Source organism: Carassius auratus, chromosome 7 (assembly GCF_003368295.1).
Source record: "Carassius auratus strain Wakin chromosome 7, ASM336829v1, whole genome shotgun sequence".
NCBI lineage: Eukaryota > Metazoa > Chordata > Actinopteri > Cypriniformes > Cyprinidae > Carassius > Carassius auratus.
In genome coordinates, this window is record NC_039249.1 from 24,618,513 (window position 1) to 24,640,938 (window position 22,426).

The following is a 22,426-nucleotide window of genomic DNA, read 5'->3' on the forward strand; positions in this document are numbered from 1 at the left end:
TGGGATTTCTACAACACTTTTAATCTGAATATGAGAGATGACTTTCAATGCAGGATCCTATCCAGATAAAGTACACATAACAATACACTAAACACAATCTAAAAAATAAAATGAAAAAAAGGGACAAATTAAGGAAGAATTTGGTCATTCCTAAATACAGTATACAAAGTAACTGCTCAACTTGTTCGTTATCCTATGAAAACCATCATTTGAAAAGGCAGATGTTGGAATAAGCTCAAGTTGGATACCGTCATGTCTCAGCTTTGTGATCATCTGTAGAGTCCAAACGGATACCACAAATGTGGACAGACGGACTTCAAAACAATCTTAAGTAAAGAAGAACATTCACATTGCTGCCATTGCAACCCAATTTCAACCTAGAGGGCGCTTCTTTTCAAACCTTACACAAGTACAGAAATATTGTACTCAAATGGCATAAGATTTTAGAGTCATGATTTAGCACAGTATGCTTTCATTTAATTTTGGAGTCAGAAAAAGATCTCCTATTAATGTTTTTTGTTGTTGTTTTTTTAATGAGGGAGAGCGAGTCTTGCGATGCTCTAAGAGATCCTCTGTTCTGTTCGTGCCGGGTTGCAGTTAACCTTCCATCTCCACTTGGGAGTTCTCAGTGGCGTCATCCTCAAGGACCTTGGATGGAGTGAGAGGTTCCAGCTGCGAGTCGGTGTTCATAGACTCCATTCCATCAGTTTTGCAAAGAAAATCAGTGGGAGTTACGCCAGCTTCATCTGTGAGGGCAGAAAGGGGGCTGACGGGTGAGTGAGAGGGAAGGCTCTTGGTGGATTCCTCTACAGACAAATCATTGGTTTCAGCCTCTGCGGTGTCATCCCTCACCTCGTCTGGTACACATTTGTCAGCTCCAAGAACCTCTGAACCATCCTCCATTATGTTTTCCTTGTTTGGTATAGCTTGTACATCACTGATCAGAATGGGTTCGGTTTCATCTCTAGCCTCAGTATCAGGTTTAATGAACAGGAGCTGCTTGGAGTTAGCGTGGTTCTCTATTGACCTGGATTAATGGGGCGTAACAACAAGAGAAAAGCAAATAAAACAAACAATGCTCCCTTAAGATCATAAGCTGTAAAAACACCTGACTGAGACACAAGTTTCAGTTTTAGATTTTTAGTTACAATGAAAAGGAAAAAGACTGAAGATGTCCAAGTGTATAGTGATTATGTTTTGAACTGATTCTTTATGGGAGGGGGGGGGGGGGGGGGGGGTTCGAGTTCAGTAAGAAAGCAACAGACTAAATAATACAAATATTCTCCAACTTGCCTTTCGCAGCAACTCACGAGCTTTTCTTTGTGGTCCACATTAATATGTTCTTCAGCCTTAATTAATGCGAAAACTACTGTTTTAATTTAAGCAAGGTCTCCCGAATACCACTTAATAGGAGTCCCAATTAGACTAATGGAAAAAAAAACAGATCGTTTTTTATAATAAATTATATTTCCAAACAATTCATAGGCCAGAGGGTCTGTATTCACCCCCCGTTTCATCAGAAAAGGTAATTTGTCTCAATCAGGCAAGCTACACTTCCCAGTCTATTTTTACTCTCCTCTCTTCACAGCTCTAACCTCTACATTTAACAAAAACACAAATAAGCATATGGTGTCATTGTACACCAATACATCATGCGTTTAACAATGAGAGCAAACCAGAAAGTAGAGAGCAACACCACCGACATTTTAAAACAGACACAAGCATTCACAATTAACAACAAATGGATTTTTAAACGGCAAGAAAACCCAAACCCTTTTATTCAACTTAATTGCATGGAATGAACAACTGTAAACTAATAAATAGCTAAAAACAATAAACAACTTTCATACCTGTTCATTTGCGATCCTCCATTTTTAACTTTAAAGAAATAAAAAAATGTATGCAAGTGTGAAAATCTGACATCACGACGAGAAAAATATTTTTGCAACGAGTTGGTTGGGCATCATACCTGGCTCCATGATGACCTGGCAGGAGTGGTTTGACCTGTTGAGCAAATGCTCGGTCATCTGGTCAGCGCCAGTAGCGTCTGCCAGAAAGTCACACTTGAGACACACAAGCGTTAGACTCCTTAAAAAAAAAAAACAGAAAAGAAAAATAACTTTCACAGTTCAGAGTTAACCATCACGTACTAATTAGATCCAAACTTACCGCAAACCACGTGGAGTCTTCCTCACCCTCCCGAACCGTACTTTAGAAGAATTGCCATGAAACCTGCAAATGAACAACACCAACTATAGACTGAACATAATTTGAAATTGTTTGTTCATTCATTCAAGTTTTCCCCTTACCTGATCATATGTTGTCTGAAGGCTTTCTGGCAATTCGATCTGAACTTGCATGTATTGCATCTAAGCAATAAAGGATAATGAGCATAAGGGTCCATAACCTCTGAGAGACACTCAACACACTTATTTCCTCCACTGGGAAGCCTGTGAAAAATAAACACGTTAATATAAAACAACAGGCTGTGACTCTTAACTTCTAATACAACACAATGCAACAGCTGAATCATAAAAGTATATTTGGATGTTACTGTACACTATGCAACAAATCGTCAACGACTATGAAGATACGCCGATTAGAATGGAATGTGTCAACATGTCACACCTTTAGCCACGCACACTGTGCGAGCCTGTGGTTATCCACGTTTTTCTGTCATGTTTAACACAATAAAAGACTCAGAGCAGAAGGTAAAGGCTAGTATGGCAACATCACTTCATAGAGTTGCATTCATAGAGCAATATAGCCGAGCTGACACCTTTACACTGAATGCGGAATCTCAATCGCATTCAAAGCTGTGCTGAATGAACGGAACAGCACGGGACATCAAGTTGCCTATATAATCATCATGACGAGTTTGGTCACAGTGAAAGCCAATCCGGCGATCCACAGTTGATGTATTTCCTCAGCGACCTGCACGGATCAGCTCCAGTCATGAAGCAGATATCGTCCTCTTTTGAAAGGACAAACAAAAGTAGTTTTGCTTTCACAACCAAACATAAAGCATCTATACGACATTACAACGGCAGCAACAATACCACTACTAGAATAAAAGGTAACCTTCTTTCCTTGCGTGAACATCTGGGCAGCGCTATGCAAATCTTCCCACATACTGATGTAGAGATGTGGGGGTGTTAGAACGAGCCGCTTTAGGAGGGTGTGGACGAGTCTTAACTTTTATAAAGAATATATTGCATCATATAACCCCTTTAAAGTCATTGTTAGGTGTTTAACTGTGTGATGGATTGTATTGGACAAACCTCGACTGGATTAATTTATTTAAAAACGGGCTGTCAACTCTCTGTGATCAAACCTCCCGGTGTTTTGACACCATTTTTGATTCTGTGCTCTAGTGTCCTGAATGCAGTTGTGACTCAGCTGTTCAGCTGTTTATTTATACAGATATGTATACAAGCAGATGTTTTATCTGCTAAATAAATAAAACATTTCAAGTCTCTCACCTCCTGTAAGCAAGTCCCACACAGTAACTGTGAATGCAGCCATAATGTGCATTTCTATTGATTGTATTGTATCACTTCCCTTTCTTTCTTGTTATTCTTTTTTTCTTTCTCTTATTTTTTTTCTTGCTTTGTTTTTTTATTTCCTATAATTTTTCTCTCTTTTCTTGTTAATTCTTTATGTATTATTATTTTCTTTCTTTGCTGTTTTTTTGTGAAGTATTAATTACGAGAAAACGTTTGAATACAAAAATGTTAAGATTAATAAAAGATACTGTTATCATATATCGATAGTCTAACTAAAGAATTCATCAACTGATCAGAAAATAATAAATAAATTCATCGAAAAATAATCAACATATTAGTCGGCAATAAAAATAACCGTTAGCCGCACCCCTAAATGAGTTGCCGCGGAACACCGCTTCTGCTTCACATTCAAAAAGAAACGGAAGGCACTGAAGGACAATAACAACAATCTATTGGACACGGGAGCAACAACTAGACTCCAGATGAGCACTTGTGTGTGTTCAGTTGTACACTTACTTTGGGCTTAAGAGTCCTCACCTCAAACTTCTAAGCTCATTGTTTTGGTTGCTTCGGTTCCAGCTGAATTGGTTTGTGGTCTTTGCCTTTCCTCCATTTACGTTTGGTTTGGTTGTGTTTGCTGCTACTCTAACAGGTTGTTTGGTGGTTTCAGGACTTGTGGGTATGATGTAGGCTTTGCTTGACGTTTCAGAACCCATTTGCGCACCAGAAACTGAGGCCCGAATCGTCACCTAAAATGGAATAAATAATGCTATTGAAAAGTTAAACTCGAATCATTTGTGATTATTTTTACTATATAGTTAATATAACTACAAGCAGACCTTGGTTCCTGGAGGCAATCCTTCAAGTTTTCTAGGCTTCCTATAGGTTCGATGGAAGTGTGTCTTGTGTTCCACTTTTTCCTTATAGGTGAGGAAATTTAGTCGGCACTTTCCACACCTTTGAATCCTTTTTTTCTAGAAAAAAATAAATAAAATAAAAACATAACGTACAAAGTTAAGTGACAAGTTACATTTAACAACTAAATTGTGCATTTAATTTAGACGTTTATTAATATAACTGCAAATTTAAAAAAATAATAATACTGGAATATGCCACAAACTTGGCGGTCTCTAATCCGCATCATTCCACCAGCACATGCACTATTTTTTTAGTTACAAATCTAGCTGTTGGTCGATATGACTCGTGGTTAATCTGGTTTGCTGTTGCCAGGGAGAAGCCCATAAGGAGTAACCAGGGAAGGTGAATAGAGTAAGCCGTCACTGTCAGCCTGTTATATATTGCACCAAGGTGTTCAGCAGACAACCAAATCAATCCAACCTTAGAGTGAGAACCAATGGGGCAGCACACAAATGAGTTGCACATTATGCTGACTTCAGATCAGTGAAGTCTCAATCTCCAAATCCACAGACAAAGAGACAGATGATGTCTTATCCAAGAACAGGTCAAAAAGACTCATGTACACAGTCTTTGGTTTAAATTAGTAAGCAAGAAGTAGGAAATAAATCAATTTCCAAGTGGAAACACACACAAGGTAATACACTCACTTGATGTCTCATGTAGTGCTGCATGTACATATGGCCACTGCGAAGGACTTTTAGGCAAAAGGGACAAAGCAGGTCTTTAGTGTTTTCATGGACTGTGCGGAAATGGTTATCCACATCAGAGAAGAAGGAGGACCTGTAGTTGCAAACCTTTGAGAGTGCAAAAACAAAGTGAGAACCAAGTATTTGAAATACAAATTACATCGAGCAGCAATGAAGTTTTACCTGACAGGCATAGGGCATCTCTCCAGGTTTGTGATTGTCCCTCATGTGCTCCAGAAGCACTTGCTCCGTCTCAAAAGCCAATTCACATATTTTACAGTTGGCTGGGAAAGAAAAGATAAAGATACACTCAAAATATACCTAACCATCAACTCATTCTCCTCTGGGGAAATACTCTCATTCCAATTACAAATTCACTGTTTTTACATAACCTCAAATCCTGTAGGAAACTTCCTACTTTAGTTAGAAAAATCACAGTTATGATTTGATGGGCCACTTTTGCAACGTAAGGCCTGTTCACACAAAATTTTAATACTGGGAGAATAGCCATATCAACAATGTCAACAATGACAGAGTAATGATATTGTCAGAATCACTTTCAGAACCATTTTTTTTTATCTGATGTAGAATAATAAACAATGACAGCCAATGAGAATCCACCTGACTTTAAAAGGCTTGATAACTTAAAGCGGAAGATGACAAACTTATAACAAACTGGTACTCTAAAATAAATGTGCTTTTTCCAAATGGACCAGATAAGACCAGAATTCTTTTAAACTATCCCGGATGCGAAATTGTATGTTCGTGTTATGTAGTGACTTACTGGAGGACTCGAAGGGACTGTGGGCACTCTCTATGTGACACTGCAGTTGAAAAGGAGTTGAATACTGCCGGTAACAATGCTGACATGTAGTGTGACTCTCCCAGCTCTCGCTGTTCTGCTTCTCCAACTCCAGGTGATGTTTCATGTGGTTCATGAACCTGATTGAGAGGAAAACGAAAAGAGGGATGAGGAGCAGCAAAGGATGGCATTACTACAACTAGCTGATTTTCAGCTCTAGTCTTTATTTACATAGTGGTGGAAGGATCAAAGGGCCCACATCTAATAATAATAATGAGTTTAAATTATACAGTGCTTTGCTTTTTATTTGAATGTGTGAGACAATATAGAGCCCAAACGAGTGCAAAACTCCAGGACCCCAGGTGGATGTTATAGTTAACAGCTCCAGTGACCAACTCAATGATAAATAGACCTTGTCGGTTATGACTACTTCTGACATGCTTAAAATTATCACCCACAAACTTGTGGCATTGGCAATGACCCTGAAATTTTACTCAGAAAAATGCTGCTTGTCTTAGATGGTGACGGTGTAAGGGATCTCTCCTTTAATGACTCATAAAATTAAAAAATTATGTTCTCACTGAAGCTTCAGCAAGCCCTGAAAGGACTGATAAACAATCACATACATTAACAGAGTCAAGAAACTCAAGGAAATGAAACCCAGTGAACACACAATGTTTGAGTTCACGCAGAACTCATGCACTTATTTTGGCAAGTTTCATGTGACAGATGATTGGAGAGAAGTGTCAGAGTCCTGAAGACTGTCACCTCTGATCTATTCTCTGTGTGTGGAGATTTATGCAAAAAACAGTCAGTAGGTGTGAGAGCGAGACGGCATTGGGTACACCTGCAACATGCAACATTAATGATACTCTTTAAGGTAAATGCCCTGCTCCACAAACAGTTGCCGTCTTGGGAGAACTCAGTCTGACACAAGCGGGACCGCCGTTGACAGAGGTGTGACAACTAAACAGGAAAGCTTTTGATGTGCGAGGAAGTGAATGTCAAACAGATGTACAACATTCAAACTGGTAAACCACTACAGTGTGTATATTCTCTCAGGAGTGGATTTCCTTTTACTTTTCAAAAGGCACTTAAAAATAGACATAACATCCTTTGAGAATCATGCCGTTTCAGATGTTGCAACAAAGTGCACAAATCTTATTTTTTTGCTTTGTCTATACATTACACTGGATTTACAAATGAGCAGAACATGAACTATCAACTCCTCATCAACCGTAATTCATCAAACACGTCTGAAGGGAAGGGAAAATGCCAAAGTTAAAGTAGCTAATGTTCGGTGTCCTTTAGGAATAAAAAATAAAACTCTCGCGCAGTTAAATATAATTAGCCAAATTACAAACACACGCCATTAAAAGTCACCTTTGACCAGTGCAAGGCCTGTGCATGTGTACTCAAGGAGTGTTTGAGCTCCCAAGGGTTTTCAAGAGATAAATTAGCAAATTTTCTACTTAAAGTTCATGTTCTAACTGTGCATAATAGCCATTATAATACCAGCAATTATACTGCGCTGCTTCTTTGTTTAATGATGTGATGCGCAGGCTGCCTCTATCCTCTCTGCCTCCTGCCATTGGCGCCCTGACGTTGAGCAGCCAATTTTTCAGTCAGCACGTTCTGCAACCTCAGCTCTCCTAATAGGGATTTTTATGCGGCTGAACTGTGACCCCCGCCGCCAGAACTTGGGGTGCACTGCAAACGTACCTCCCCATTAAAATGAGCTTACTGAGGCTTTTCTCACGCCGTGGTTGAGTAAAGTTATTTAATCACAGGAACAGTTCTTATAGCAGCCAAACTACCCTCCATTATTCATCTGGGGCCCCGAGAGAGAACGGGGGTCTGATAATGTCATCCATCTGAGGGGGATCCAGTGATGGGGTCTCTCTTTCTATAACTATTGCTCTCTCCATCTCTGGGCCCCTGTAGCTAATGGCTCTCGTGAGCAATGTTCCATCTAAACCGCATGCGTGGTGTTGCTCCCTCACAGACCAAAACAATTATACAAAGCAGCAGACTTATATGACTGGGGCTGTTGGAATCGTTTTCATTCGTGACAAACTACATTGCAGCTACCCTGACTAAGGTCTGCAGAGCTTCAACCACCTCTGCACCTGGCTGATTAAAGATGGTAGTTCAAGAAAAGTGTAAGCTAATAGGTTTTTCTTTAGAACTAACACTCAAAAAAAGTACCTGATATTGTTCTTGAGCATTTTTAAACAGCTGTTGCACTTGAAGGTGGTGTTGGACTTGAATTTGGGAATCAGAGACGGATCCCCTTCACACTTCCCGTAGTAGAAGTCTGAAACCAGCATGATGAGTTTGCCTTTGTCAGACTCGTTGAGTTTCGGTGCACTGGCTTGTTTGTCAGGTTTCGATGTTGAGGGGAACACGGAGTCTAATAATTCAGGGCAGCACAGCTGAAGAAGGAGGGAAAAAAGCATCACAACATCTCAATAATGCTGAGGAATCAAAGTATATCTGTCTCTTCATCAGGAGGTGGCAGCATTTTTTAAATGAAGTGTCATTTTTAATTTTGGGTTATGCTCAAACAAACAAACCAAGATATTATGTTTGCTCTAGTTGATGTGCTCTATGTATATACATTGTCAATGTTTATATGTTAATAAATGCCTAAATTAAATTGGTTCTTCATAAAGTGATCATTCAATGATCACTCATTTGAAGACATGGATTAGGCTGCTCAATTTTACAAATTACTTTTACGATGTCTTTATAAACTTTTGGTAGTATGAATATTTTGGTTGTGTCCAGTCAACAGACGGAATGTGGGGAAAATGATGGGAATATTTTAAAAAGCTATTTATTTATGGTGCAAAGATTTATGCAAGTTTTAGGAGTTAAGTCTGTCTTGGCATTGCTGTTTACTTGGTTCAGTGTTTTTCTTCACACACAGCTCATAACTAAATAAAACAGGCTGAAGGACAATGAAGAGGATGACACTCTACAGATGTAATAACCATTTAGGTTAACATTGAGATTTAACGCTGCCTGACTGCAGGCAATAATGCTGTGGCTAACACAAGAAACTAAACAAAGTAAAACCTACCAACCTTCATATGATTTTTTAAATTCTGAAAGCCAAACACATTCTGACACCTGGGACATTTCTTTTTGAAGTGGAAATCATTATCTCCAACTGTCAAAGGAGGGAAAAAAAGCTTAAAATATGAACAGAGATTTTGCTTCTAGAAATTCTACAATACATATTGGACAAAACCCTACACCTGTCAAACTTACCTCCTTTGAACCCACTGTTGTTTGTATCATTTATCATTGTGCCATTATCTGAGGATCATAAAAAGAAACATCCAATCAAGTCTTCATCTTCAAAGAAAAAAACTTTTAGAAAAGCGAGAGGGGCTTTGGGATTTCAGTGTATTTTTGAAATTTATTTTTTTAATTATTGAATTGTTATTGTAGATTAGTACATGGACAACAAACACATCCAGTTTTGTTTGCGATTATGTCTAATTGCAGTTGCTCAATCATCCAAACATTATGGTGGGTGGCAACCAGGATAGTGGGTGAGTGGTAATTAAAAAAAAAAACATTGGTTAGAATCCTTTCACTTCATTAAATAACACTAAACTAGAAAACAGGTCTACTGGTAAAAGTAATGGATAGACTGTTGCAGCTTAACCATCCACACACAGGCTTACCTTTGCTGTTCATAGTTGGTGGGGATAAAGTTTTTTGTTTAGCTAGTGTTGCTGGAACTGTTGCTGTTGTGTTTTGAGATCCTGGAGTAGTGTGGGACTGAGAATAAAGGTTAGCTGGGGATTGTACATTGGACAAGGTCACCACATTGTTCTGGATATGCTGCACTTGAGGCCTGTGAATGACCCCCGGCTTCGGTGTGACACTGACTTGCGGCAATATCTGCTGACCAGCTGCTTGAGAAACACACACAAAATAATGATTTTTTTACTTCAGATAAATGCTGCTCATCAAGAATCACCAAAAATTTAACATGATTTCCATAAAATATTAAACAGTGCTGTATTCAAATATGATGATGGTAATAAGAAATGCTTCTAGAGCAGCAAATCAGAATGACTTCTGTGAGAACATGTGACCTTGAAGACTGGAGAAATGTCTGCTGAAAATTCAGCTTTGCCATCACAAATACAGTACATTTTAAAATATATTTCAATACAAAAAGTTATTTTATAATGCAATAATCTTGCCGTTTTGACTATTTTTGAACAAATAAAAGTCTTCAAAAACATTTAAAAATCTTACCAATCATAAACAAAAGTACACATTTATACCTGGCACAACCGTGAGGGTGGTTCCTAGTGGATACTGTGACCCCAAAGAGCTGATGAACGAGGTGCTGCTGTTGAGATTCTGTGGCGATGCAACAATGTAACCCTGGTGAAATAATAAAAGAAAAACTAAAGATTCCTTACCCTCATCAAATTCGGCCTATGAACAGACACATTAAATTTAAATTGAATTAATGCATGTTTATGACAATCAGTTGTAAATTCCAACACGTACGTGATTTCACATAGAGCAGCTGTTACTACACAGAGCAGTTGTTTACTGACAAGCTGTGCAAATCCACGTTCATTATCAGCATGGATTTGCACATCTTAACAGTTCATCGAAAAATGAAAATTATGTCTTGATACTCACCCTCATGTCGTTCCAAACCCTTAAGACCTCCATTTATCTTCAGAACACAGTGCCGAGCCAGATAACGAACAAAAGATTGACTTGTTCTCGAGTCAAGAACCGTTACTGCGCATGTGTGATTCAGTGTGAAGCAAACCGACACACAGGGCATTTGAACCGAACTGATTCTGTGCTAGTGTTATGAGCGCCGGTAAACCGAAGGCTTGAATCAAGGGCAATCATCGCAAATGACGCCATTACGTCGAGCGCAAAAGAACCGGTGAACTGTTTTCTTCAACCGGTTTATTGCATTGAACTGGTTTGTGTAAAAAGAACCGAAATTCCCATCACTACTGGTGATCTGAAAACTGATGCAACCGGATCTTGACTCGAGAACGAGTCAGTCTTTTGTTCGTTATCTGGCTCGGCTCGGTGTTCATCTTTAGTTCTCTCTTCACAGTCAGTGTACTGTTTGAGTAAATGAATTACTGCGGGATATTGGTTTGTTTGAACTCAGAGGAAGGGTCAGCCACATTAAAAAAAGTTAACAGCTTTAGTCATTTGTGGATTAATGCGTATTGGAGATGCGAAAAGTTTAAAATGATTCAGTTCGATTTGGTGAACTGGTTCAAGAAGATCCGGTTACATCGAATGATTTGTTCGAGAACCGGATATCACTAAACTGGAGTGTTTTGAGCTCTCTCTCACAACAGACACGGAAGAGAAGACAATGCTGAATAAAGTCGTAGTTTTTGTTATTTTTGGACCAAAATGTATTTTCGATGCTTCAACAAATTCTAACTGACCCTCTGATGTCACATGGACTACTTTGATGTTTTTCTTATCTTTCTGGACATGGACAGTAGACCGTACCAGGGTTTCTGCAGGGTTTAAGCAGTCAAATTTAAGACTTTTTAAGACCTTTTTATGAATATAAGGATTTGAATTTATGACCTACACGAATTACGATAAATAACTTCAGTCATAAAAATTCCTTTCAAAAGTCTTTAATTATTGACTTTCATTGAAAGTAACAAGTTTAATTATTTAAAGAGTTATTCTATTATTTCTTAAAATTAAGAAACTGAAGCCTTCACCCTCTTTCTTGAGTATCAGGAGCACAGGAACACTTAACAATTGTAACATTGTAAAGTAACATTGTAAATTAACAATTATTTTATGGCATTACTTTCCAAAATAACAAGTGTTATTGGTGTTTGGTCAGAACAAATTCGTCTTGATATTGTCATAACTTTGATAGAAATGTACGTAATGGATTACAATCAACCAAAACTACAGACACTGTTATTATGACAATATTTACACAACTATCAATACTTTGTTGACCAATTACCAAGCAATGTTTCATTTTGTTCAGACTGTGGTGTGAAAAGGTTGCATTAGCAATTCAGAAAAAAACACATAAGCAATGCATGGTGCTTTATAAGGTGCTGAATAATTTTTGGTCCCAATTTTATATATAGATAAAACATTTATATCTATCTATTTCACTAGTAGTACACTGTATGAAGATTCTTTGGGTATAATATGTAACAGTTTGCTTATACTCACTTACAAAAATGTATTAGTGTCCTGTACCTACTAGTAAAATATGTAAAAAGAAGCAAATTCTGTGTACAAGCGTTTTGAGACGCTTTCTCTGCGTAAGTTCTGAACACCTGAACACCGTGGTACTGAATTGGGCTCTTACATGTCCTTTTGTTTGTTCAAAACTGCGATTAGTATTTGTTCATTCATGTGCAGGAGGGACTGTCCGTGAGACGTGGCTCTCTCTCCGCACTGAACACAGCGCGCGAGTAACCAGCAACTCAGTTCAGCTTTTCCACGTCTTGTGTTTGGATGCTAGTTAGCGATGGGCTTGAGCCGCTAAACGCACCGTCTTAGAGCCATGGATCAATAAAGGTACATTTTCCCATTGTGATAGCCAGGATGATTTCAATTAAGCTAAGCAGTGACTCAGTATGACACAGTATGTTCGGAATTCACGCGAGTTTCTGTGAAAGTCCTTCTGACATGTCTGTATGCTGCCGCATGGACCTTGTAGTTCTGGAACACTGTGATACCACCCAGATTCCTCATACAGAACTACAACAGGCGAAACAGATGAATGCCATTGCCGCTGCGAGCGCATTTTGATGGAAGAACAAATTAATGGACTAGCATATCAATTGAAGACGTGGCTAAATGTTTTTTATGACCTTGTATGGAAAAAATCTGTTTTTATGATCTTTTATGGCCTTAAATTCTTATTGTTAAATTTATGACTTTTTATGGACCCACGGAAACCCTGCCGTACATACATTTTCAATGGAGGGACAGAAATCTCTCTGACTAAATCTAAAATATCTTAACCTGTGTTCCTAAGATGAACGGAGGTCTTACGGGTTTGGAACGACATGAGGGTGACACATTAATGACATCATTTTCATTTTTGGGTGAACTATCCCTTTAACAACGACTCTGTGTAGTAACCACTGCTCTAAGTGAAATCATGCACGTGATGGACCGCTGATTAGAGAACCGACTTTACTGACAAGATGCACATTAATTATTGCCTGATATTTATTGTGCACCCATATTAAAATGTAACGCGAGTGGGAAGAAGCCTTTGGCTACTATTTGCAGAAAGCATATTTATAATTTGTCTCAGCATTTGTTGAGCACTGATTTCACCTGAGAAAGTCGAAGAAAAGTCAAGCTACCTGATTGTTAATAAAGATGGGTTGAGGGGCTGTTTGAGGTCCTAGAGTTGTGTTAATAGGGATGAGGATGGGATTTCCTCCTGACTGGGCAGCACCTCTGACCATTATTGTAGGACCTGTAGCAACACTAGCGGGGTTAGGCGGAGCTTGCGGAGGCTTTTGAGATGATGCCAACATTGTGGGTTTTTGAACCGGGACATTTTGCTGGTTCTGTTGGTTAACAGCACCTGAAGATCACAAGAAACAATGAGCAAACAATATTAATACAAGACCAGAAGAGAAGTGGCAGTATGCCCCAAAAAGAAGTGTCATACCTTGTCTTGTGTTGGCCGCAGGCTTGGAGCTACAGATTTCACCGACAAATATTGGTTCATCATCATCATCGTCATCATCAAGATCTATCAGATTGACTTCTGGAATGGTCTTCTGCCACGGCTCCAACTCCTCCTCTTCACACTCCATAAACAGCTCAGACATCTAAAAGAAAACCAAAGATATGTGGTTAATGAAATTAATTTAGGGATGCATCAATCCGATACTCCGGATTTATATCAGCTCCGATAATGGCATTTTCTGCGGATCAGGTATTGGTCAGGCGAAACTGATCCAAATCCGATATTGTGCATGAACTATTTGTGGAGTCATTGTTGAGCCACACAGAAGGCACAAAAACATTGTGAAGTACCAAAACGTTTTCGTGCAAGTGTTCTGAAGATTCCATAGTTCCATGTGAGGTACAGATTAATATTGAAGTCATTAAATTCAAGTTCACATAAACTCTTCTGCTGCAGCTGCTCATCCTCCAATCAGCAATCAAACTGCGTGTCGCGTTGTTACTACAGTCAAAACCATGAAACTTTCTTCAAGAGTGCACAGTAACTATGGTTTAAAACTGTTCAAAGAAAAGGCTCATTAAACTATTCCACAGGTTTAAATAATACATTACGTATCAATATCGAAGATTGTTAATAGTCTTTCTTATTCTGTCCCATCTATCATATATTGCTATCTTTATTACTGTGCTAAACATTTAAAAGAAACGTCTTTTATATTCATATATATAAATGTATATACTTGATTTTTACAACAATACAAAGAGCAATGTGTAACATTTTACCAGATTTTAGACTTATTCACTGTTATTTGTAAATAAATATTTCACTAGATTTTATAAAATTATTGTGCATACATGATTTTTCTAGAATCTAGATTATCTTTTGCTGCTGAATTATCCACTAACCTAGTTTATAATAGTATTTTTATCATAGATTATGATTGTATATTTTTTTGGGTTATTTTTCATTAAAATGAAGTTGTATTTATGTAGTAAATGGTGTTTAACACACAAAAGAGTGACGATCAGGTCAATACAGGGAAGAATAGAAATTCTACATTGATTTTAATAAAATGTGTGCTGGTATCGGATCGGCAGATACTCAGAATTTTCGGTATCGGTTCTGAAAAAAATGTATCGTCGCATCCCTAGAAATTATACCAACAATCCACAAATTAATCATAATCTGGGTTTAGACATACCAGCACAAATCACACCTCAATAAATAAAAGCTAGCTAGAGATTGAGACTCCAGCAAAACTAAGATGCTATAGATCAATTTAATGCCACAAAACAAGTTATGTGTTAGAACCAAATTATCTTTGCGTCCTACAACGAAATATATATCCAGAAAAATTATCATTAAGATTAAAAGCCCGATTCTTTTGATGCTAAACCTGTGATCCATCTCTAGCAGCCACGAGACTGTTCCTGCGGACACAGACCGGCTAACATGCTAACTCAGATTCCCACCAATCACTCCTAGTTCATACTTAGAATCAAAATGCAGTCATTAAAGAAGTGCAGCGATATGGATGTAGCACATCGACATGGATGTAGCACATCATTTCGAGATCCGTTAGAAATCGTCTCTGTCTGGATGCTAACATGCTAAAATGCAAGAAAAAATAGCAAGCGGCTGCAGGGATAAACGACAAAGCACACAAGAAATCTCCATTGGATTTGATATGGTGAACACATAAGCAAACATTCCGGATTTAAAAGCGAAACTCGGTTTTACCTTTTAAAATCTCGGCTTATTTACAAACAACATCAGTGTTGATTCAGACACGCTCGCCGCGGAATGAAGCGCGGAGGCTCATGGGAAATCAAAGGGGCTTTTGTTGAGACAAAAACCTCACGTCTCTCACAGAAGAACCAATACTTTCTTTGTTATTAACACTTAAAAAAACTCCCAGCTTTGGACAACATTCAAACACATAACGTAAAGTAATTGTGTGCAGAGAAGAAAAAAAAATATATATATATATATATATATATGAGTCAGACAATAAACACTAGGTCGAAACAAAGACAAACGCAGTCCACGGATAAATAACAGAACAGAGTAGAGTTTAAGACTTGAAGACATATTACAGTAAAATTACAAAAGAAATGTCAAACATTTAAGTAATCTAATGGATTGTTAACATAAAACAACAAGTAACATTTGAATAACATCAGAAAACTATGAGTAATAGGTGAAGTAATTAAATGGTGATAAACTAAATCATAGTAATATTAAAATCACTTGTGTTATTAGTTCAATTTGGCAGTTTTGTCTGGTTGCTTCTGTTTATTTTGACCAACAGGTGGCACTATGAGTATTGTGATAGGTTTGAGATGCATGCCATTTATAAAAAAAAAATAATGTCATCATCACCAACAGATAATAATAATAATAATAATACATCTCGTTATTTCACTCAGAAAGTTTGGAGGGAAGGAGTATTAAGATTGTTTTTTATTTTTATTTTTGATGGTTTATTTTTTGTTATTTTGGTTTAGTGATTTGAAACTGTACAGTCCTTTGTTCGGTAAAGGCAATTGTTTTGTGGGGTTCATTTTCCAGTCTCTTGAATTGGTGAATGTTTGAAAGAACATAATGACATACATGTTCCACCTGTTCTTGTTCTTTATGAAGTATTTCTGTAGTTTTAACGGATATCACTATTTCAGATATCACTGAATATAAAAGTTAAACGTATTGTAATTTATCTTACAGCATCCTATCATAACTAAATTTCAAGATCAACTAATTATCAATTTGCATTGAGTTTTAGAGTACTGTGGAATATGTTAAGCTGCTTTTAATTCTATGGCAAACTTTCTATAGTAGTAGTGCAGTTAAGCACCCTTATATTGACAACCCGAGACACATATGTAAACAATAGTATTAAATGGTTATGGGTTCTTCTAAAACAGACTAAAAAACTATTATGCAGCTTATTTATTGCTTTATTCCTCTTTGCAAGTTTCATTTGCACTAAAGTTAGGGAATGATACTGGTCTTCTGAACTCTGGTAAAGGATTTGCAGAGCCCACTTAATCATCATCACACAGTTTTGACAGACATAGTAAAACAGCAATGTATAAAAATATGTTTAATATAAATAGGATTCAAAGATTTAGTCATTACAGTTATGAAAAAAAACATTGCAAATTTATTTATTTATTGTAAATGTGTTTTTTTAAAGCATACATTTTATTAATTTCACGAGTCAAAAAAAGAACAAAAGCAACAATTCCGAATTATTTCAAGCATAATAGTTTTTACTTTTTACTATTTTTCATAATTCAATATATCATATAAACCTATATGCATATAGCACTATTATTTCATGTTGTTGCACTGTAGCCTGTTCTTGATGTTTCAGTGGTTGCTTTGGCACATTCAAAAAAACAAAAAAACAAAAAAATCCAGTTCTAAGGATGAAGGAAGGAAAACAATTAAAGTAGTGTGGTCTACTTATATACAGTTTGAAAGGAAGAATAGCAATATAGCATAGTTTTTGAGAGAATTTGCACTTCATACAGTCTCCAGCGCATTTATGCTACTGCACTTGTTCAAGCAGAACACATAATAGAGCTAAAATTATGTATTACACTCTTTAAATATGCTCAGTTTCTCCCAATACTAATAATACACATAACAAACGAAGCCCACATTTACGTGGAGGGAGTTGAGTTGGGAGGTAAACCAAACTGACTTTAGGAGGTGCTCCAGTGGTCCTTTACTCCCCTAGCAAGGTTGTGTGTCAGGCTTTATGATTCGCCACACATGATATTCCTCCGCGCCGCTGAAGAACAGTCAAGTCTACGCGCTGGCGGAAGAACACGATTTCAGACGTCATCGTCGTGCTTCGGTTATCGCCAAGCAAAAAATGTCTGCCTAAGGGAAACTCACAAGTTACATAGTGGATATTTGCAATATACAGTCGCAAAACAAACCGATTTCATTATCTTTCCGACGCGAAACAAGGACACCTACGCCGTCACTGGTACACCCGATCGCCCTAGTTGGATTTTGACAACGAAACAGGTAAAATAATGCACAGAGTTTGTGAGAGGTCTCGGACTGGGTGAAAGAAGTTGGGATAGAAGAAAAGACGGGAGCCGATGTGGAGCGGAAGGTGTCGGCTTTTCGCTTTAACATTTCAGCTTGACACCTCGCTGTTCATTCTCCACGTTAAAATGTGTCATTCAGTGCTACTGGCCGGTTTTCGCTTAATCGTTTCATGCTCGCACCATTATAATGAATAGGTTAACTGGCAATTAGCGAACAACAACAATAGCAGCGGCGTTGTTTGTAAGTATCAATTCTCCTGTAATGCAAAAACAAAAGTGTGTAGCGGCTGATGTTTTGACAGCGCGTGAGCGTTCATTGTACGCTCGTGACTTTTGATACACTGAAGAATCAAACACATGCAGTTGAAAAATGATGCTGCGGGTCCATGTGTGTGACACCGTCGAGCACAGGGTCTTTCTCAACATGTCCACGTGTGGTCATCCCAAAAACCCGATTAGACCTGCTCTCTAACGTTAGAATAAAACCCTGTTTGCATTGTGTCACCTCATGGGATGCGATTGCTGTTGTTTACCCAAAGAAATTCCGTAACCTCGTCTGAAACTGTCAGTAATACGAGGCTGGGGAGGGGAGATTTTTATTTATTTATTTCTATTTAATGGATAACACAGGTTTCGATCAAGGACAAACAGGTCCTCCGATAGCCCGCAAGGTTTTGGAAGAGCGCAAAGTTATTTCTGCTGAAGGACTGGAGATGGGGATGTTTCGCAAATGTCAAGCTGCGGATGTTCGCCGATCTCATTTGCATAAGCTGTGCTGGCTAGCATGAAGCTTCAGCGCACATCAGGCTCTCAGATTGAGGGGAATGATGTTTGTGTTTTGTAGATTTAGAAAAGGATCGTAAGGATGAACCCTCAGCAGCGGATCGCCGCTATCGGGACGGATAAGGAGCTGAGTGATCTGCTGGATTTCAGCGCGGTAAGACATTCATCACTTATTTGACTTCTTCAGGACTCTCTTCCAGCTGTTGTCATTGGTTCAGTCACTCACTTGTAAGATATGCATTAAGTTGAAGTATTACTTTTTTTATGTTTTTAATATTTATTTATTTTTCTCCCAATTATATGACACATAAGACACATGTGCGCGCGCGCGCGTGTGTGTGTCTGTGTATTTATAATATATATATATATATATATATATATATGTATATATATATATATATATATATATATATATGCATTTTTAAATAGTTTAGAATATGTAATATATGAAACATGCACTTGTTTGTGTGTGTGCGTGTGTGTGTGTGTGTGTGTGTGTGTGTGTTCATTAAGCATGAGACACTCTTTGAGTAATGTTAGTACCACGGTATTTCAGAGAAATGTTTGTGTGTCTTCCAATAGATGTTTTCCCCACCAGTAAACAGTGGAAAAAACAGGCCGACCACTCTTGGAAGCAGCCAGTTCAGCACATCAGGTAGGACTTCCTGTGGAAATCCTTTAATGACAGATTGTCTTCCTCTCCTGCTGTCCAGTCACCTTCTCTTGATTCTCAATAAAGTCTTTTTGCTGTTGATTTTAGTCATGAATTCCATCTCAAGGTGTTTTTTGATTTTATTTTTTTTGATTAACAAGGAGTGTGTAGAGAAGAGTTCAGTAATGCCAGCAGTGGCCTTTGAAATTAGATACATCCGCTGTTAGTAAAATTTTTTCATACATAGTTTACATACATGCTTGCATCATTGCTTTCCTTAGATTTCACATTAAAATTTTACTTTTTGATAGAGTTCCTGTTTATATATGAATCCTTTCATAGGTGACTACACGTTTCTGTAAAGGTCATCCAGTGTCTAATGTGCCATGGATGAAGGAGACAATCAAGCACTATTCCATCTCAATGCTTGTTTTATGTAAAGCAACAAAGCAGAGCCCTTGTTGCACTCATCTGCTATCTAGAGGACTCGTTTAGTGGATTACTGAATAGCAGCAGAGCTGAGAATGCAAGACGCTTTTGTAAAACTTTTCAGAATGTTTTGTAAAATAACCTGACTTTGTTGGCTAGCATCAGCCAACAGTAATAAATGAAAAGTTTACAGACATGTGATCTTGTAATTAGTCTTTGGCTTTGATGTGCTGTGATGCTAAATGTGATAAGTACATCTCTTGTTAGTTTGTTGCTCCTTACAACTTGTTTCAGAGGTGGTTTGGAAACGCTGTGGGGCGTTGTTTCAAGCACCGGCAGAGATTTGTGTGTGCGGAGCATCAAGATAGTAGGGAGAAGCCATTTTGCTGCATCCATCTATGCTAGATAGTTCAATAAAATATTATCAGGTGACCCAGATCAGGTGAAACTAGGTGAATCTCTGATTCCCAAACTAGACTAGCAGTCCTGTTTTAGAATAAAGAATGTAAAGTAATATTCCAAATTCATTACAGCATTTGTGTTGATTACCACAAAAAATATTTAACTTGTCTCTCATTTTCTTTTCTTACTTAATAAAAAAAGCAGGGTTACAGTGAGGCATTTACAATGGAAGTGAATGGGTCCATTTGAAAGTGTTAAAATAATTCCTGTTTCAATGGCATAGCAACAAAAATGTGAACAATATGTGTGTTAACATGATTTTAGTTTCACTTACTAACGGTATAACTAATAATACACAAGTTTTAACAGAGGAGTCCTAAAAAACTTCCATTGTGAGTGCATCACTATAACCTTGATTTTTGCTTTCTTAAAAAAACAATGAAAAAAACATAAAATAGGGGACTTGAATTTTTTCATTTTTAAATTTTTATAAATGAAAATCAACTTGGTACTCCAAATGATGTTGATTCAGCTTAACTTGTATTGAATCTGCAATATTCTCTTAAAATATCCATATGTTTATTAGAAGGTTTTGACGGTGGAAATGTGTGCTAAGGGTTTGGTCATGTTTCTCACTAGTCTGTCAGACCTTTGTAAAGAGCAGCCCTTGTGTGGGAATGCTGTGATATGCCCTGCGTTTCATCCATAGCTCTGCGAGGCATGTATCACCTGTCTGATAACAAAATTCTCTTTTGTTGTCTCCAACACTGTTATTTCTCATGTCGTAACCGCTGTTGTACAGGCATGAGGTGCTGTGCAAAGATAAATGTTCTTGGCTTTTTCTAGAAAGTTGAAACAGACCCACCAAGAAGCATTTAAAACAACAGTGGACTAGTGCCATCGGAGGATATTTCTGCAAACACAACTCTTCCTCTGTTAGACCCCACCCAGTGCCTCTTCGTGTGAGGCAACAGTTCAGTTAATTGCATGTCAGATCAGTTCATAAATTGAATGAAAAAAAAGTTTTTAAGAAATTCATCCTTTTATTCTGTTTTTTTTTTTCATTAGACTGATCAAGAGTGAAAATAAATACATTTATACTGTTAAAAATGACTTCTGTTTTCAAATTAATGCTGTTCTTTTGAACTATTTCCTGAATATAAAAAGGTCATGTTTTCCACACAAATATTAAGCAGCACTACTGTTGTCAGCATTAGCGATAATAGGTAATGTTCGTGCAGCAAAATCTAAATTTCTTTGCTCTCACTGGAATAAATGACATTTTAAAATATGTTAAAATAGGAAAAAGTTATTAGAAATTTAGTTTTGATCAATTATTAAGCTTGGTGAGTAATAAGAAATTTTTTTCAAAAACATTTAAAACATTTTGAACGGTAGTGTATGGATTATCTGTTACAAAATTTAAATATGAAAATTCCTTGGTCAAGTCCGAGTTCACTTCTTCTTGTTGATTTAAATTCTGGATTTATTCATTTATATTTTAGATTCCCTGAGTCTTTTTTTTTTCTTGCTTTGTCAACAAAGCTGTCTGTAGTGTGGCTTCGCTCTGAGCTTTTGAACTTGTACCTGAAGTCATCCTCAGAGAGTGAGCTGCGAGGAAACCTCAGACATCACTGTCCTTATTGTCTGTGGATTATAAAAAGGCTTTATCTACTGATTAATAATTAATGAGAGGGAAAGAATCTGTATGATTAGTATTCAGAGTTTTATATCCTCTCTGTAAAAAGTCTCTGAACTCAGAAAAAGCCTCAAATATGAAGATAATTTCTGGCAAGGAAAATAAAACTGCCCTGCTGTATAATGAAGATATTAAAGGTGACAAAACCTCACTTGAGCACAGCTTATCATCAAAGGCTTCTCAGCGGATTCTGTGAGTTTTGTTTAAAACAATGACGGAGTCGCTCCCATTTAAGCATGCGTTTGTTTCAGAATGGATTATTATTTTTAAACCGCTCCACATCTATAACCACCAAACTGGCTTTCAGTAGTTTCGGGTAAAGAAACGAACCTGTTATGTTTCTGAACTCCGGAAGCCATTGTCTCCTGAGACTCCCTCAGCCAGCTTCTGTTTCTGATGTTTCTATATTCATATCTCTTTTTTTATTATTTGTTTTAATCCACCCTTTCTTTTTGAGAAAACATTCAGTCTTAACACCAAGCTTGCTAGATTTAACTTACAGAGTCTTACATGATTTTCTACATTTTTCTTATATGTATGAAATGATGCAAGAAAAAAAAAAGTTTTGCTTTTTCACTTTTTTTTCCTCATACTTTCAACTACGGCTCTGTGTAGTAAATGCTGCTCCATCTGAAAGCACGTGCTGGAGATTTACTACTAATCAGAGAACCGGCTTTACTGGCAATATGCACATGATAAATACATGCAATTTATTGTTCAGCACTAATATATATATATATATATATATAGTACTTGGCAACGATA

At 37.4% G+C, this 22,426-nt stretch overlaps 2 protein-coding genes across 8 annotated transcripts in view; one reads left to right on the forward strand and one right to left on the reverse strand.

Annotated features, from left to right (window-relative positions):
- On the reverse strand, positions 1 to 15,525 carry znf280d (zinc finger protein 280D). Of its 3 annotated transcripts, XM_026268059.1 has the most exons (19): positions 15,370 to 15,525; positions 13,609 to 13,771; positions 13,295 to 13,521; positions 10,223 to 10,325; positions 9,611 to 9,844; positions 9,189 to 9,236; positions 9,002 to 9,087; positions 8,121 to 8,347; positions 5,895 to 6,052; positions 5,294 to 5,394; positions 5,072 to 5,218; positions 4,346 to 4,480; positions 4,044 to 4,255; positions 2,310 to 2,450; positions 2,170 to 2,232; positions 1,970 to 2,088; positions 1,851 to 1,878; positions 853 to 1,027; positions 1 to 746 (listed from the first exon to the last, which is right to left on the reverse strand). In XM_026268059.1, exons 2-19 carry the CDS (start codon positions 13,769 to 13,771, stop codon positions 732 to 734), a joined length of 2,382 nt encoding a protein of 793 aa, XP_026123844.1. In that variant the 5' UTR covers positions 15,370 to 15,525; the 3' UTR covers positions 1 to 731. The 3 variants fall into 3 exon arrangements, with proteins under 3 accessions (XP_026123844.1, XP_026123841.1, XP_026123843.1); XM_026268056.1 differs by having other exon boundaries at positions 1 to 1,027; XM_026268058.1 differs by having other exon boundaries at positions 598 to 1,027; positions 9,611 to 9,841.
- A 1,943-nt stretch (positions 15,526 to 17,468) lies between these two features.
- The window catches only part of LOC113106301 (transcription factor 12-like), a 113,438-nt gene continuing 108,480 nt past the window's right edge, over positions 17,469 to 22,426 (forward strand). For 2 of the 5 annotated variants that reach the window (XM_026268060.1, XM_026268062.1), the window contains exons 1-3: positions 17,470 to 17,670; positions 18,541 to 18,633; positions 19,062 to 19,134. In XM_026268060.1, coding sequence (XP_026123845.1) covers positions 18,562 to 18,633; positions 19,062 to 19,134 — 145 coding nt within the window. In that variant the 5' untranslated portion in view covers positions 17,470 to 17,670; positions 18,541 to 18,561. Of the gene's footprint in view, positions 17,671 to 18,540; positions 18,634 to 19,061; positions 19,135 to 22,426 lie in introns of all 5 variants that reach the window. The other 3 variants (XM_026268063.1, XM_026268064.1, XM_026268061.1) reach the window with 2 other exon arrangements.